Here is an 18,371-nt window from a genome sequence, read left to right as displayed (position 1 = left end):
CATGTAATTTTAGACAAATAAGGTGTTCCTTATCTAATAGTGCTGCTCTGATGTTCCTGCATTCCATGATACTCTCACATATGAGCTACTGCTTAACCAGTTGGTCTATGACAGGCTCAACAATTCTTAAACCAATCGAATCACTTTACAAAAAAGCATTAAAAATCCTAGATAAAAAACCCTTCACCTATCATCACTGCAATATTCTAACCAAATTCAACATGCTAAGCTTTGACAACTTCAGGAAATTCACCTCTGCCTGCTTGATATACAAAGTCCTGCATGGCCTAGCGTCTCCACCTCTTTTAACCTTTATTAAATATAGATCTACTGCCAATCCGACCCGGCTAACTAGAGCCATCACCAACAGGGATTGTGAAGTTCCGCTCAGAAGAACCCTGTTTGGTCAAAACGTGCTATCCTTTAAAGCAGTGATCCTCACTATTTCTTCGATGAGAGCAGCACTGGCAGGACAAAGTCAATAGGAGAGCCACTTTTACCGCAAAACACCAAAAGCCACCCCAACCAAGCACATCTGCCTACCATTTTTTTGTTTGATTGTTTTCCACACACACACACACACACACACACACACACACACACACACACAGAAAATCTTTCAGGCCTGGAGGGATTTCGAAACGTACCCCGACCGCAACGGTGGGGGCCATCGCTGGCGACGCTGAAGTTTTATCTAACCTGTTCACATCTATGTTCGCAATGGCATCCCTAGTATCATCATACTATTATGGGATGCGATGTGAACAGTTGTATTATGGGATGTGCGTTTCCCAGGCAACGACACACGTTGACACGTTTTGGAACAGCGCTGCACGCTGGCACAATACTCCTAAAAGCAAAATTTTTATTGTTTTGAATGATTTGGCACCTTCTATTACTGTCAACACCAGTATTGTTGTATTGTAATAATATGCCATAAAGGTTTATTGACATTTTGGGGAGAGCAGGGGGGATGAAATCTTAAAAAAAAAAAAAAAAATTTAGAGCCGCCAACTAAAGCTTCGAGAGCCACGCAATGAGGAGCTAGGCTTTAAAGGAAGCGCTGTATGGAACAGCCTACCTCCCTCTATAAGGGGTAGCTCCAGCTTGGCCACCTTCAAGGGCCATCTGAAGGCGTGGCTGAGAATTAACCAGTCTTGTGACCATGTGTGATTGTGCAGGATGCTCACACATGTACTAACTTTTACATTAATCATTTATTTTTCCTTTTCTCTCTTTTACTAATTGTACTATTACTGATATGTAATGTATATGCAATGTGTATCATCACACTGTTGAGATGACTTGGGGTTTCCCAGGTCATTTTTCTTATTGCATTTATACTATACAATGGCGTTCGTCCTTTCGCTAAGAAGTAGCAGCATTATGAGCAAAGGCTTGTTGGCATGTTGTCTCCTTACTGTACTGATCAGTGAGACAGCCCCTTACACCAGGCAGCATGTTGGACTGAGAGACAGAGACAGTGGACCATAGTCTTTTAGTGGCATCTGCTGGGCGGAAGTTGAAGAACACATTAGGATCTAATTCAACATCCATTCTCCTGTGTGATATTTTTTAAACCATTGAGAGGTCTGAGATTTGCTGCAGGGTATTGTGCATCATTTCATCAATTCCCATAAATCTAGTGCTTAAAATCCAACCAATGTTTGCACCGCTGTAGAACACCGCCAATGCAGACGACTGGCCAGATGCGCTGCATCAATGGACCGAGTCCGACTTCCGCTGGAGTGTTGCATCGGCCCTCACGGTTTCTCCCGTGTCGGGGGTTGGCTATATTCTTTGGTTGCTAGTAGGGATGGCGAAAATGAAAAAACTAAATTGACCACAACCAACCCGCATTAACCGATCATTAATCGGTTAACCAAGAACATTAAAATGCGCTATTTGACTGTCTGTGACCGTCTGAAATGGGAATCTTTTTTTATGTTAATTTTTGCTTGCACGTTACAAATATACATACTTCAGCATGCGCTGGGAGGCGTCAGCAGTGATGTTAACTGGGGTCGTAAGGTGTTTCGGGTCTGTTCAACATCATACACCCTCGCCCAGTAGACCCAGCCGAGGCCGATTAAGCCCCCGACCCGCATCCCAGAAGCAGCCGCTCACGGATCAGCCTTCCTACTCTGTCTGCAACGTTGCCCGCGGAAGGGTCGATCACGCCCAATCCACTGCAATAGAGTCAGTGCTACACCGCAGCATTGCAAGACCCTTCGGTGCATGGAGGCAAGTATGCTGACACAACCACAGTAAATTCTTCACTTTCCTGAGAGTGATTTACATACTTAAAGTCGAACTGAACCTGTTCGTCACGTGCATAATGCATCCGTTTCAGACTGAAAACATAGTTTGTCTAAGATGACAGGTTGAGAGGCGGGTCATAGTATCATGTCGATGATTTTATTTGACAATTCTGGGGACTGGATTGGGCTTTGGCCAATCCTGGCGTGTTCCGCCTCCAAATCGAGTGGGATTCAGTGTGTTGTGGCGCTCCCCTCGGGAAGACCCTTTTGACGGGAGGTTAGTGGCTGAGTGGAGCTCAGCGACCCGCAGGCAGCCAGCTGCCTTCGTGTTGCTGAGCGGAGAGTGCAGCACGTCGGCCTAGAATCGCCGAAGTGCGACCCCTAACAACCAAGCTCTCGGATGCGCACGCCATTATCGCTACGATATCCCTGGAATGCGCGTTTTAACGAGCCAGTTACATTTCTTTGCATTCTCAGAGATTATAGTTTTTGTTTTTTGTTCATGTTTCTAACAATTGGCCAAGTTAGTAGTTAGTTTATGGGATAGGAATTCTGCCAGATGACAGGCACTAGGCGCCATTTTCTACTTCATTTGGAAGAGAAAATTATCCAGAAATGAAGATTTGATTGACATCTGCATGTCGTGATATGATTGGTTGAAATGGGGTAGAAATTTGATAGTACTAGGTGACGTCAGCAAACTGTACATTACTGTTATCAATGAAATCTTGAAAAATGAACTTTTGATGTGAAAAAGTGTGAAAAACTAAAGAAATTACCGGTAGATTGTTGTGATTTTGTTTGCATACATTATTAAATACCGTAGGTGCACTGCATACCCAGGTATTTGAACTAAAATAAAATAAAAGTCATTTTTGGGTTCAGCTCGACTTTAAGAGTAAATCCACTCAGAGTTTGAGCACAGAAGTCTCAAATTTGAGTTTGCTTAAAACCTTAGCTTGAGAGTGTGCTATTATCTTTGTTTGTGTCTAGCATTGAGTTATTACAGTATGTATTCACCTTATGTAGCCACACCCATTTGACCCAGCTGTAAGGTCTGAACATAAGGTGTATACTGTGTTCATTTGTCAAACTTCTGTAACACTTATTTTCAAAATACTGGGGGGGGGGTGAATATTATGAATAAAGGACTGAGAGGTTGATGTGCTCTACACTTCCTTGTTCTCTCTCCCTTTGCAGCAACAAATAAGACACTCTTACCTGTAGCGATAATATACAGTGAGTGGTGGAATGAGGGTCGGCAGCAGGGCAGACTGGCAAAACTGTCTGTTTATCTAACTGTTTACCAAAAAAAAGGGGGGGTAGGCTATTCGGGAAATATTGCAATATTTTTCAGTTACACCAGAAGTGATCCTACCTGGCTCCGCTGACGTCCACTCCAACCATCAGCTGTCCATTGAGGGACAGGAGTTCGTCTCGGAGTTTGATGGCTCCACAGCAGGCGGCCGGGCTCCTCTTCCTCACCTCCGTCACCCAGAGGCAGCCCACCTCCAGGACGGGCCCCGTAGGTCTCCTCCTCCTCCGGCTGCCCTTTGGCCTTCCCTCTGGGTCCCCAAAGATCGGGATGTTCCCAAAGCTCAGGCCAAACTCAGCCACGTCCCCTCCAGACTTATGAAGGCAAACAGCACAGACTTCCACCTCTACAGCCTCCCCGGATGAGGGGGCTCTGTCAGCCTCCCTGGAGGAGGGGGGTTTGTCAGCCTGGGTGAAGTTGAGCTGGATGTACTCCACCAGCTTGTGGATGGCAGCCAGGCAGAGGACCATGTCCCCCCCAGTAACACTGCTGGAACTGCTGCTGCTGCAGACACTATCAGGCTCCCCATGCTGAGAGGACTCCTGGAGGAGGGAGAAGAAGAGCAGCCACATGCTAGATGAAATGTGATGACATTGTTTCATGCATTAGTAGGACTGGATTCCTGCTAGTTTGCTTAGCACACTGGTGTACTCACCACATTATGAAATAATAAGTAAGGGTTAATGCACGACGAGGTGTCCATTATCACTTTTTAAGGGACGACGCGAGAGGCGTGAACCGGTCCGAGGCGCCAGCCGAGGAGCGGTTGCTTCCGCGAAGTCCAAAATAGTCCCCTCGAGATTAGGCTATCATTGGATAAAATGGCTGCTTAGTTTCTACACCTGGCAAAATTCTAGAATCAAGCTAACTAATAATTTGGCCAATTGTAGCCTATGTAACAACATACAAAATAAAACGGCAATGTCTAACGCCATGTAACTGGGTCGTTTAAACTCGCTTTCCAGGGAATTGCGTTAACGTCTGCGGATCTTATAAGATGTACAGTAAATGGCGCGAGGCAGGAGTAGAGTGAAAACTATCTGCTTTCAGTATGTTGGAGTCCAGGTATGTTTTGTACAAGGACGTCTCTCAGTGTGTTGCTGCTAACTCCCCATTTCGTTGTTTTGTTTTTGTCGATCTCGTCTTTTTCCTCTTTGACTTGATTTGTATAAGAGGCAGCGCGCGCTCTCCCAGAGCGCCTGGCTGCTGGTTGCTGTAAGTTGTAAACAGAGGGTTTGACAGTTGACAGCTGAGAGCCCGGCTTCTGTCAGCTGACCAGATGAAGGGCGCAGCTCGCCCCAGCGCGCGTCACTTAATGGCTCAGAGCCGGCTTCTGTCAAATAAGGGTGTATTCACACCTGTAGGTCGTTTACTTTGTTCCGATTCAGGTACTTAATTGATATAATTGTTGCATTTGTGCCTTGGTTCGTTTGTGTTCACACAGCCACAAATGAAACGGTCCAAATAGTATTGTCAAACTTCCTGGATTGGCCAGCAGAGACTCTGATAGGCTAATAGCCTCTCGGGATGGACAAAATAATTCCCAGAGATTTTCCTATATGATTATAAAAATGCGTTTTGTTAGACCTACATTTTAGGCTATGTCGGGCGTCCGCCGTGCGAGGAGAGAGAGAGAGAGAGAGAGAGAGAGAGAGAGAGAAAGAAAGAAAGAAAGAAAGAAAGAAAGAAAGAAAGAAAGAAAGAAAGAAAGAGGGAGGGATCGGGAGAGAGAGGGAGAAAGTTCTTTATTTATTTATTAATGTATGCTATGTAGCCTATGTAAGCCTATGTATTTATTTAGCCTATTTAGGCTATTGGGAATTTGGAGATAGAAGATCAAAGACCCTCGCAAATTCTGCTATTAGGCTACTATCACGGAGATGAGGATTAGCCGAGACATAGGCTATATGAACACCTGTCCTGTCAGGAATAAAATATTAATAAATAATTTAATAATAACGGACATTTCGAGGAAGACATGCAATCAGTCTGATTGTCTGATTGAACCAGACAATCTTATCACAAAGAAGGCTGGCTCTGATTACCACGATTTGTTTTCATTTATTGAATGGAGACCAGAGAGAGGGAGAGAGAGGGCGGTGTGCTGCGCAGCACACCGCACGCAAAATCCGTAGAGATTCAACACATTAACGTTGCTTCCCATGGTCCGAGGTAAGTTGATTGAGTTCAAACTGCTGATGTGATGATCCAAAAATCCCCCAAAGTTTATCGATGCAAGTCACAAGTCGCCAAAACAGGATCTGAAAGATGTTGTTTTTAAACGATAAAAATGTTCGTTCTTCAGGCCATTACGCACAGCGCAGCTGACTACGGCAGCTGGTTTATCCAAAAATGCGCACCGTTGACTGCTGTTGTGGCGGATCGAGGTCGGCTCACGTTCTCACCACAAACGAACCGCACCAGAGTTCGTTTGGAAGCGGACCGAGACCACCCTTTCTTGGCGATCTCGGTCCGCTTGTTTTGTCCCGCATCCGAGTGCGATTGCTGTGTTCACACTCCCCCAAACGAACCGCACCAAGGGGGAAAATGCTCTCCGTTTCGGAACAACTGCTCCAAACGAGATAGGTGTGAATACACCCTAAGAGTTATTTTTGATAAAATGAGCACACAGGGGTGATTAAATAGTTACTTTGACTGACTCAATTTTTTTCTCAACTTCCAAAAGTGTCATATTAACCCTTAACGGGGGTATAGAGCTAAAACTGCTCTCTTGATAACACTGTTGAAACTATGGCGCATTGATATGAATGGTGAACAGACCATTTGGCTGAACGACTTTACCAACTGTACATTATCACTTTTTAATGGACACCCTGCAGCCAATCAGAATCGAGTATTCACCCAGACCATGGTATAATGCGAAATTATGAGACATTGTAATTTTTGAAGCAAATATATAGCTGGAACTACTTTCCTGACAAAACCGGAAGTCCTGGCTTTCAATTGGCTTCGGAAATTACAATGTCTCGTAATTTTACATTATTATTTCATAATGTGGTGAATGCATGAAACACAACATGTACACAAGAGTACATAGGAGCGTTTTGCCGCTGTTGGAATGTGTATTTGGTGACTTAACGTGCATAGGCTAGCCATTCCTGCAGACTACCAGTCATTGTGCTAAGTTAACTAGCATGAGGGGCGCTACTTTCTACTGCATGCACAAAGAAGAGCAGGGCATCTAGAGCAACACAAACTGAAGTCAAATTATTTGTATGTAAACATACTTGGCCAATAAAGCTGATTCTGATTCTTCTTGTCTTACTATCGGGAATATGGCAAATAGGTGAATCTCCCAAAATGTTGGCGTGCTCCTTTACATCCCCTCCATGCGTTTCTGAGTCATATTGTAAACGTATTGTAACATATTGTAACGTTATCAATAATCAATAATCAACTCAAGGCGGATTCCATTTCTGCACTTAATTTCCAAGACGTACAGCTGCTGATGGCTTGGCCGCAGTCACGCCAAATCCTACGCCAATCCCGCAAAACCCCGCTAGCTCTCTCTCCTTAGCTTCACACCACCGCCCTCTTCTCCTGCTCCACAACAACTCCCTTCAGTTCCTCTGCCCTCTCCCATTCAATCCCCGGAGGAATACAACACGTGACTAGCACTACGCAGAGAGACGTTCAAGACTATACAGTCTTAAATCTTAATGTCTTAATCAGTCTTAATGTATGGATAAATAAACCCCACACAAACCAGCCCTCTACAATATTATTTGACAAACAACTTAATCTTCTGCTGAAGTTCAAAATGTTAAAGGTGCTGGAAGCGGTATTAAAATAAAATAAAATAAAAATACCGCATCAGATGTACAGATGTTTGGTGTTTCAGGAGTAACCAACATCGCCATTTGCAACATTTTGTGTTGCAAAGAGCTTTCTTCTGTGCTGCACTTTCTTGCTGAAACTTTGTTTGTAAGTTTTATATGTCTTGTTTTTTCTCTCTGTTAGTTTGAAGTGTGTAGATATTCCTAACCAGTGATACTTGACCTGTTTAAAACCTGTTCATTGCTCACAGCCTGGCCTGAGGTGGCCAGCCACTGTGGTTAGACGCTGATTGCTGGAAGGTGTGGCCTGACTCCCTGTTGAACCAGTATTTCTCAGCATAGTCAGTCTAGAGCGGCAGCTCTAGCAGCAGCCTCTGGGCATGAAGACTCTGGGCACAAAGGGAGTCTATCTGTGGGAGTCCATCGAGGGTAGGCCAGAGAATAGAGTTTTTGTTACTTCTCTTTGTCTAACTACTTGCTCATCTACCTAACTATGTGTCTTTTCCTCATCCCTGTAACCTCAGCCCAAATCTGGGCGATTTCAACATCCAGACCAAGGTAACCTTGCAATCTCTGCCTTTCCTTAACTTCTTCTCATCCTTCGACCTCTACCTCTCTCCAACCTCACTGTCTGTGACTCCTCTTCCTCACTGTGACTCATCCGACCACCACTTTATAACATTCTCCCTTCCCACCTCCTCCTCTCTCCTCCAAACCATCTCACCTGACCTATCTCCCTTCCTCACTACTCTCAACTCCTTTCTGTCCTCAGGTCTTGTTTTGGCTACTCTAAAGACTGCTAGAGTCAAGCCTCTGCTTAAGAAACCCTCCCTTGACCCTACTGCTATTCAGAACTACAGACCTGTCTCTCTTCTCTCATTCCTTTCCACACACAAAAAAACTTTACCACTCTATTCCTTCAAAGGGTCAGAGAGTGGAGGTTGTCCAGGAGTTTAAATACCTGGGTATTATTTTAGATAGCAACCTCTCGTTCAAAAAGCAGATAAAGAAAACTGCAGGGACTGTCAAACGTAATCTTCGGCAATTTAGATTAATTCGATGTCAGCTGAACACAGATGTGGCGAAACTGTATCTTCATTCTTTCATTTTATCACATCTGTCTTACTGTGCCACTACTTGGTCCCAGGCCAATAAAACAACAACGCAGCCACTCTTTACTCTATTCAAGCAAGCGCTGAAGGTCCTGGATAAAAAACCTAACAGTTATCATCATTGTGACATTATCAAGAAATATAACTTTCTAACACTTGAGAATTTTCTGTTGATGGCAAATGTCTGTTCCATGGCCTTGCCCCCCCCCCGCCCCCCGCCTTTCAACAAATTATTGACAAATCGCAACACCAGTGTGAGAACTACAAGAGCCTCCACTAGAGGGGACTGTTGCGTGCCTTTTAGATTGACTAAATTCAGTCAATCTGCTTTCACAGTCAAAGCGGGCGGCTGTGGAACACCCTGCCAGCAGTAATTAAAGGCTGCAGTACTCTCAGAGGTTTTAAATCCTCTATTAAGAAGTGGCTGAGAGAGGGTCAGTCTTGCGGCCACCTATAGTAGAGCCATATGAATTCTGTGTTTTGCTTTTTACGCTCATTTTACCATCAGAAATAGTGTCTAATATGTGGGGATGAATAAATGTCCACAATTTAATAAGATATAACAATCAATTTACACACAGTGTAATAGTGCACAATTTTTAACAAGTGATTCAAGTCAGAAATACAGTAGATGACTGTACAAAACATTCTATATAATTTTTATGTTTGTAAAGTGCTTTTAAGCTTCTCATTGTGTCTCAACAACTGTAAACAAAACATTCACTTCAAACATAAGAAGATGGTTCAAATACTATTTTATTTTGAAAGTTATAACAGGAAGTGGTGGTGTTTATCTTTGCTAACTTGAATGAGTCAACGTGAGTTGAAAACGGCAAGTGTCAACTGAATAAGAATACACAGCCACAATTGAAACTTTTCCAGCTTGTCCATCATGTGCAAAAGTGGATATTTTTCATCTTTCATTCCCTGTTGCCATCACTACAGTCGGAAGGCTTTGACTAGGAAGGCAAGTAACATCAACACTGAAAACTGTGTCTACAAAGTATTGAGCTAACGTGATCAAGACAGTCTGCAAGTAGTTAACGTTATGCTAACGTTTTAAACGAACAACATAACAGAATTGAATAGAATAGTGAGAAGGTCTAACGATGCAGAATCATTCACAGCTGACATCTAACGTTAACGTTATAGGCTACTTCACCGCTATTGCTGGAATGCTTGGAATGCACTTGTTAATGCACTCGTTAACTATAGTTACGTTACTGCAGAGTGACAGAGTCCACTGTATAGCTGCGTGTGAGGGAGAGAGTGTGTGAGACATCACCTTATTAACATTATATATTGAATTTCAGCCCAATTATGGCAAATTCTGCAGTATTCCACGTTTTACAGTGGATTCCATTTTTATTGGTCAATTCCGTGATTCCGTCCGCGATTCTGTTAACACGGATTTCATATGGCTCTACCTATAGTCATTGGTGTGGTCTCATATACTATTTCTTTCTGTGCTATGACATTATTTATTTTTTACCACTACCTCATTTGCCAATGTGTGATTTTAGTGGATTGCTATCTACCTCTATGTATTATATTTTACTGTTATGCGCATTGTATATGTATTATCTTGCTAATAGTAAGTATCATTTTTTGTCATGTATCTTGATTGTTTAGACATTAGGATTTTTTTTTAATTGCTGTATTTGATATGTACTGTGTGCGCACAGGACTCTGTGTGCCCAGGGACTACAGATGCAAATTAGCTTTTAGCTATCTCTGGTGCCATATATTTATTGTGTACTGTCCCTGCTTAAATAAACAATAAAGATAAAGATAAAGGTTGTAGCTGTCATAGATTATGTTGCATAGTTGATTTCTCTATTGTTGACAAAATGTGTTACTGTAAGTTGCTGTGGATAAAAGTGTCTGCCAAATGACGTAATGTAATGTAACGTAATGTAATTTGCCGCGGTGCACCACGACGGTATAAAAAATCTAGGCTGCAGTAATACATGGAGAGGATAGGTGGCAGCAGAGTACTTGAATCCTTTTAGGACGATACACTCTGTGAGCACAATGGCAAAGTGGCGCTGTCCATTTTTCGGTTCATTGACTCCACAGGAAGCAATATTTTTTTTCGGATGATGGCGAAGGCTGGAAGCACCCTCTCTGCCTGTGATTGGCCTAGCGTCAAACGGTCATCCAATCACATTTGCTTGGCTATCCTGCGTCTCTTTCTACTGTCTGTGGTCAGACAGACAGCAGTTTTGCTTGGTAGCATATAGGCATGGGTCGATTTCCGGTTTTACCGGTTCGGTTCGGTATACGAGCCCAAACCGGTTTGATCACGTGCAAACCGGAAAAACCTTAAAGTCCCTGGAAACCAAAATCCACAAAAACGTTCTAACTATGTTATTTAGGGTCTTATGTTAGTAATTTTGTGCCTCCGAAATTATTATACATTACTTTCAACCCAAAGCCTTAAAATCGACACTTTTCTACAAGATTCTACAAAGTACTTCCTCATTGAAGACAGCAGTGCGCGAGGTGCTAAAACGCAGGAGCTTATGACGTCATAAGCTCTATATAACCTTTGTACACGCGCGCAATCCGCACCCACCCTCCTTTTTTTATTTTTTTATTTTTTTTATTAACAATATAGATGTACAAAATATGTCAGACAGACAATCACACATCACCATACTTAACACATTGAGTGCCACAGCGCTTCAGTAAAATTGTCTGGAGCCTGTGCCAGATTCACTTCCATTCAGTTGAAAACAGCTATAGAATTTTTTCTATTAGGGCTATATTGACAGGGCTGGACTCTAATGAAACATTGGACAGTCCTGCTTCTTCCAAAGAAGAAATTTTGTTTCTAGACAGTTCCATTATGAAATGACAGCCTCTGAAAGAAGAGCACTTTCAAGGGTTTTCTGCTTTTTTTTTTTTACTTTTCAAGATAAAGTCACTTTTATGAATACTTTTTGCACTCTAATTTCAAGCACATTCACTGACTCTGGCTGGTGTTTTCTGATGTGGTGGCGTGGTGTGGTTCTGTGCAGCCTGCGTGCCCCCCCCCCCCCCCCCCCCCCCCCCCCCCTCGAGCTGCGGGCTCCTCCCCACACGCACACAGTCTGTTTTCGCTTCCTCCGTTTTTGCCCCGGGTGGATCCCAGCGCAACAAGGAAATGGCAAACGGGAGTTACGGGACTGAAGGAAAAGGTTTGGCCGTTCGGCTTCGGGTGCTGCCTTTCTGGCAGGGAATCGTGTGGAGGAACTATATGCAGACGGATGGACAGAAGCAGAAGAGCTCAGTTGTGGGCGCGGATGCAGCCAACTGTCAGCTGCAGACAGAGCAATCTATATGGCTCTGGCTGCAGCATGCATCGGTTTCCCCTTTGATCACGGCTTTTTTTTCGCTTTCTCCTGCACAAAGTAAAGGATCTGAGGTGGGTGGCGCAGCTCCCGTGTAGATGTTTAAGGTGGCGCCGTGTGATCCCTTGAAGGGATTCATGCTCACTGGCTGGGTACGACCTTAAACAGCAGAATTATGGAATAATATGAATTATGATTTTAGGACGTCCACAGACGTCCTTGGCACTCCTCGTTACTTTTTTTTAGGACGTGCACAGACGTCCTTGGCACTCAATGTGTTAAGAGCTATAAACAAACAAATGAATAAGACATACACCCACCCTCCTTTTGTCCGTTCTTTGCCCCCAGTGACAGCGTTCCCTCGCTGTCCGTCTCCCTCCCACTCTGTGTGCCGTCGTGCCAAGCGCTATGCTTCTCTCTCTCTCTCTCTCTCTCTCTCTCTCTCTCTCTCTCTCTCTCTCTCTCTCTCTCTCTCTCTCTCTCTCTCTCTCTCTCTCTCTCTCTCTCTCGGGACTAGTGAGAGAGAGAGCACAGAGAGAGACACACAGGCTGGTGACGCGAGGTTACTCTCTCTCACACACACACACAAACAGACACAGTAGCAGCAAGTCTCTCTCTCTCTCCCTCTCCGAGCAACGAACACACACATACACACACACACACTCGTGCTGTGGACACACAGCACGAGTGCTGTGTTCGACACACAGCACGAGTGCTGTGTTCGACACACAGCACTCGATCTCTTTCTCCGTTTCCCTCCCCCCCTCTGTCTCCACTCAATCTCTTTCTCCGTTTCCCTCCCCCCCTCTGTCTCGCGCTCTCTCTCTCTCGGAAAACCTGCTGCAGACGGGACATGCCCACACAGTCCGCGGGAGAAAATACACTCTAAAAAATAATTGATTCTCATTAGTTTTGCCACGACTGTCAAACCTAAATTTATATACTTTGCGATGTTCATCATCGTTCAAATTTGGCTGGTGGCTTATTAACATATGGTCCTGTGATGTGATGACCTCAAAATGCTAAATAATAAAGAAATATTTCTGGTTTCCAGGGACTTAAAAAAAAAAAAAAAAAAAAAAAAAAGATTTTTTTAGTTTTTTTTTGCCAGTCCATTCTGATTGCACTATTGTTCGTATTAGCCTCTTCTCAAGTTGCACTAGTAGGCAAAAGTCTTATTTTGTTTATTATGTTGATGTTTGAAGAAAAGTTAAGCTGAATAGTTATGAGAAATAAAAACAGTGTGTTGTTACAGTTAAAATGTTCTGCTTATTTGTATTCAGTGTTCGTGCTGGTTGGCAGCATACCAGCTTAGAGGTGCATTATCGCCACCAACTGCAGTCGCTTTGATACGTTTTTTTGGGGAATATCGAACCGGTTTCAAAATGTTCAAACCGACCCATGCCTAGGCCCTATATTGTGTGAATTTGTGAGTTTTGAAGTTTATAAGGCAGCTCAGCTGTAAGCCAATCCATTCTGATTGCACTGCTTGTGTTTTTATTAGCCTTTTCTCAAGTTGCACTATAGGCAGAAGTCTTATTTCATTTATTATTTTGATGTTTAGAAGAAAAGTTGAGCTGAATAGTTATGAGAAATAAATACAGGGTGTGTTTGTTACACAGGTGTCCTGCTTCTTTTTATTCAGTATCATTGCTGGTTGACAATACCAGCTTAGAGGTGTATTATCGCTATCAGGTGGACTGAAGTTGCACTACAGACAGTTATGGGCCACACGGGAGCCCTGCTTAAAAAAATTTTTTTTTTTTTTTATTACAAAAAAAATCGGTATACCGGTTTGATCCGGTTTAGACGGCAATATCGAACCGGTTTTAAAATTTTCAAACCGACCCAGCCCTAGTAGCATACATGAAAGACGCCACTGTGTGTTTATGTTTTTGATCTCTGGTTTATAATGCTGCCGCTACTCTTGGCAGTGCACGTATGTAGCCTACAGACAAAAAGAAAAGAAAAGATAAAATATTAATGAGAATTGATCAAGGGTTATATAAAAACAGTGTCAATGCCCATTTACTCATTCTAACACAAGAGTGACATGTATTTGAATTGAAATATTAATCAGAGCAACAATGTGATTGAATTTGGAATGACAAGAAACAAATACACGTCTGTGCAATAGGCTAAGTAGGCCTAAATAACTCAGATATAGGGTTTGCAATTGTAACGTTCCATATAATGAAGTATCTCATGCTTGTTCATTTAATGATTGTTTTGCACCTGCTGCTCACGTTATGAACAAATGCTTAGATGACCATAGCCTCAGCAACAACTAACTGCAGTCATGTATGAATGTTAGCTGTCCAGCAAACACTAATAGGAATCATGCTTGGAAGTAGCCTACTTTTCCCCCTGCTGCATCGTGACATTGAATGAAACTATGTTTAGGCTCGTTTGAGATACTTCTGGCTCGCCTGGAAAGAAGGTGGGAGCAGCCGATTACAGTCAGCCAATCAGAGGCAGAGAGGGGGCGGGTCATGGCTTCGCCTAGCCTTCGCCATCATGGGAAAAAAAATATCGCCCGCAGGAAGTGAAAGAAGAAGTTAGCCAACCCTATTTTTGTTTTTCTTCGGTTGCTAACAGAAAGTTAACAGAAACATTGGAGATGGATGGATGGATGGATGGATGGGGCAAGGGTTCTGAGAGTTGGGGAAAAGTCTGAGCTGGTGTTACTTCAAACCAAACCTGGCAAGGATGCAGTGGATTTGTTTAGCATTCACGTTAGCTGTGGCTAGCGAACGTTAGCTCTGCTGACGTGGCCTACACAGGCAGCAGCAAATGAAACGTCCAGGGATTATGTCTTTAACTCCAAAAACAACCCTCTAACTGCTAACCGGGAGCTAAGTCCGACTATAAACCATAATATCCGTATCGTTTCACCTTTGATTGATTTTTCTTACACCAGATTAAAGAAAACATGTATGTGATATTGACTGATGCCCTATTCGGTCATGGTTTATAGTGGGACTTAACATGCCTGGCCCATTCACTTCAATAGAACTGGCCCCAATGCTAAATTCAACACTAACATGTCTGTCAACATAAAGGCAAAAAGTGGGACGCCTTTAGACCCAGGGCCAGTCATTGCTACTGGTTAGGGTTAGGGTTAGTCAGTCATTGCTACTGGTTAGGGTTAGGGTTAGTCAATCATTGCTACTGGTTGTTCATGTAAAAGAGTAGCGAGGCAGGGAAACTAATGCTATTTCTTTATCTAACGTAGCACATTTCAAACATAATGGCACTTACTGGGCTTTACAAAAAACATATACAAGCCTATGTGTCATTCATTGTTGGGAGGGTTAGGCTACTTTTCAAATATATATTCCACTACAGAACACTGAATACATGCCCTAAAATGTATTTTGTAATGTATTCCATTAGAATACTCAAGTACCGGTACCTATTAGGAATACTTTGGAATACTTAGATTTAAGGTTTTAAGCTTTAAAACATTACATAATAATAATAATAATCATCATCATCATCATCATAATAATAAAAAATACTAATAATAAAAAAGAAAATGATAATAATAATAATAAAGACATGTATAAAAAAAAAGATACTTTAGTACTTTAGCATAAAGAGATACTCAACAACCCAAATCAGAGGTATCAGCTCAGCCATTGGTCATGTCAGTTTTTCAAAAAGGGGCGGGCAGGTTTGAGACTTTTGAATCCGCCCACTCCACATTTGGATAGGATGAACTTTTGTGGGGTGGGCAAATTTCAGAGCCAATGGCAGACCTCTGTGCAGTTCCTGCTCGCGCATGTGTGGTTTCATTCACAGCCAGCCTCCGTTGTAAACAGACTGCTCCTCCAAAACTGATCACAACAACAGCAGAGCCAGGGCAGGTTAGCCCTAGCCTAGCAACATAGATTGATAGTAAACTACCAGAAACACAGTTATCTTTATGATCTTTTAATAATGTTAGTAGAGGCAAATTTTAAGAAATTCCCTCAAGGCATTCCTGAGAGATCACGTTAACGAGCATGAGTTGTCATGATGGTGGTGGGAGTCTGCTATTTTAGAAAGGGGGAAGCAGTTACCTTGTAGTGGTTGTTGTCATGACGGTGGTGGGAGTCTTGGTCAGGTATTGTGGTCTGAGCCCTGAGCCAGTCCTGCAGCAGTGGGAGGAGGTTGTGGGCATTGTCCTGAGTGATGGGCATCCTGGCATCCTGCCAGGACCTGCAAGCACTTCAACAACCCCTGGTGTCTGCGTGTCAGGCCATCTATACACAACACAGATGGGAAAGGTACACTCATTGTAGAAGTACAGTTACACTTACTTGTGTAAAAAAATACTGGTAAAAGTAGAATTACTGATTCAACAGCACTTTGAGATTTATCTTAAATGAAAAGTACATGACAAATAAAATGTATTATTATTATTATGTCTACGCAAACAAAAGTAAAAAAAAAGTACAGGCTCTCAAATGTCTGTCGGCTGTTTCTGTGCAAAGCCAGGGATGTACACAGTCACGCCACCGACTTTGTCCCAGTCAGGTGTAAACGGTGTATAGGGCAGAGCTCATTCCTCTACACAGCAGCTGTGCTGTGGAACAGCCTGCCCACAAACATTAAGACTAGTTTATCTTTTTCCTCTTTTAAATCTTCTGTAAAGAGCTGGATCAGGAGCAGCAGATCCTGTTTTTTAGGTTTTTTTACTGACTGTTCTCATTAGGCCTTTTGTACTGCTTTTATTATTGTGTATCATATTTTTAGTCTCCCTTGTTTCTCCTTCCTCCAGCGTGGTGGACACACACACACACACACACACACACACACGCACGCACGCACGCACGCACGCACGCACGCACGCACGCACGCACGCACGCACGCACGCACCCCCATAGTCTTTGACACCTGCACTTTAAAACATGCACTTATATTCTTACACACTCACACGCACCCATACATTCATTCACCAGTTCATATTCCACACTGACACCTCAAGGACCGCAAAGGAAATAAGCTTCTAGCTTTATTGTGTTTATCCTTTTGATGATGGTGTTTCTGACTGTATATCTAATGTATACATGTTTTTCATTATCAATAAAGATGTCAAAATCTAAATCAAAGGTTATGGAGTATTTATTTATTTATTTTTTATTTATTAGTTTAGTTGTACAGGGACAGTGCACATCAATCAACATTGCTGCAAATGTGCCAGTTTTAGCTGGATAGCTAATTTTCAACTGCAGTCCCCTGGGCAAGGTGTTGATTGCCGGATAAAAACAGTAAAAACAAAGACGAATGTCAGATGTTGCCTAGTCTTCCTTGGCCGGCCCGTGGGTGGGTACGCCAATCACCAAGGTGTGCTCTGATGCAATCATCATCATGGTTGTAAAGGTATTTTTTTAACCCATTGATACCTGATGCATCCCTTTAAGACTCTGAACCACAGGAGGTACGGTGTTGCAGTGGTAAGCACTATCGCCTCACAGCTCGAAGGTCGTGGGTTCGATTCCCACCTGGGCCGATGTGAACACTGAAGGAATGCGTGCCCGTCCGCATGTCCTCGAGTGCCCACCACCCGGGTGGGGTCGGCAAAATGGCCTTTCTGTGTGGAGTTTGCATGTTCTCCCCGTGCCTCCCGGGGGTCTCCTTCATATAGGAACCCCCTTCACAAAAACATGCAACATCCTTGTTGCTTATATGGTTCCTCCTCTGATCGTTAAGGGTGCCTGTTCAGAGGGAGGGGAACTGGTTGGAATAGCGTGAACCTCCCACGTGCTATGTCCTACCGGTGAAGCTTCCTCGGGCAGGTGAAAAGAAGCGGCTGACTTGACTGCCCATGTCTCGGAGGATGCATGGAATCAGTCTCGGCTCTCCCCAGATCGGCAGAGGATGGAGTAGCAACCAGGATTGAGTAATTCAAATGAGCACTAAAACGGGGGATAAAAATGGGATAAAAAAATCGGGGGGGGGGGGGGTGGAAATTAAGAAAATAAGACTGCGAACCACGTCACGCGGTTCGCGGTCTTGAAGGGATACACACACAAATGAGGGATATACATCTCCAGCACACTCACCTGGCAGGACAACACCACAAGCATCATCAAAAAAGCTCACCAGTGGCTGTACTTCTTAAGGAAGCTGAAAAGGGCGGGGCTGAACTCCAACATCCTCAGCTCCTTCTACAGGTGTGTGGTGGAGAGCACACTGACACCATGCATCACCGTGTGGTATAGCAGCTGCACGGTGGCAGAGAAGCAGGCGCTGCAGCGGGTGGTCAACTCCTCTCAGAGGACCATCGGCTGCAGCTTATCACCCCTGTCAGACATCTATCCACCTTATTTTTGAATGCCCCACTGTAAAAAAAGAACCATGGGTACAAGGTCCGGTTTAACGTGACTCATTGTTGCCACTTGCCATTTCCTTTGTTATACTCTGGCTGCAGACCCGAATTATAAACCGGAAGCTGGAGTCCGTTATAAAAGTTATAAATATAGTCACGTTATAAACAACTAACCAACGCTGGAGGTCCGTATGGAAACTCGAAATGTGTGTTACTCGAAATGGTTAAAAGTTAA

At 43.4% G+C, this 18,371-nt stretch overlaps 1 protein-coding gene across 1 annotated transcript in view; it reads right to left on the bottom strand.

Moving 5' to 3' along the window:
- The window catches only part of pdzd2 (PDZ domain containing 2), a gene marked incomplete at its 5' end in the record, with an annotated part of 174,875 nt that extends 158,871 nt beyond the window's left edge, over window positions 1-16,004 (bottom strand). Inside the window, 2 exons of the mRNA XM_083645507.1 lie at window positions 3,640-4,118; window positions 15,885-16,004. Coding sequence (XP_083501633.1) covers window positions 3,640-4,118; window positions 15,885-16,004 — 599 coding nt within the window. The remainder of the gene's footprint in view (window positions 1-3,639; window positions 4,119-15,884) is intronic.
- Window positions 16,005-18,371: the final 2,367 nt, after the last annotated feature.

This window comes from Poromitra crassiceps (genome assembly GCF_964638095.1).
Source record: "Poromitra crassiceps genome assembly, chromosome: 10".
NCBI classification, from domain to species: Eukaryota; Metazoa; Chordata; class Actinopteri; order Beryciformes; family Melamphaidae; genus Poromitra; species Poromitra crassiceps.
The sequence above is the reverse complement of the archived record's forward strand: the minus strand, read 5'-3'. Positions and strand labels throughout refer to the sequence as shown.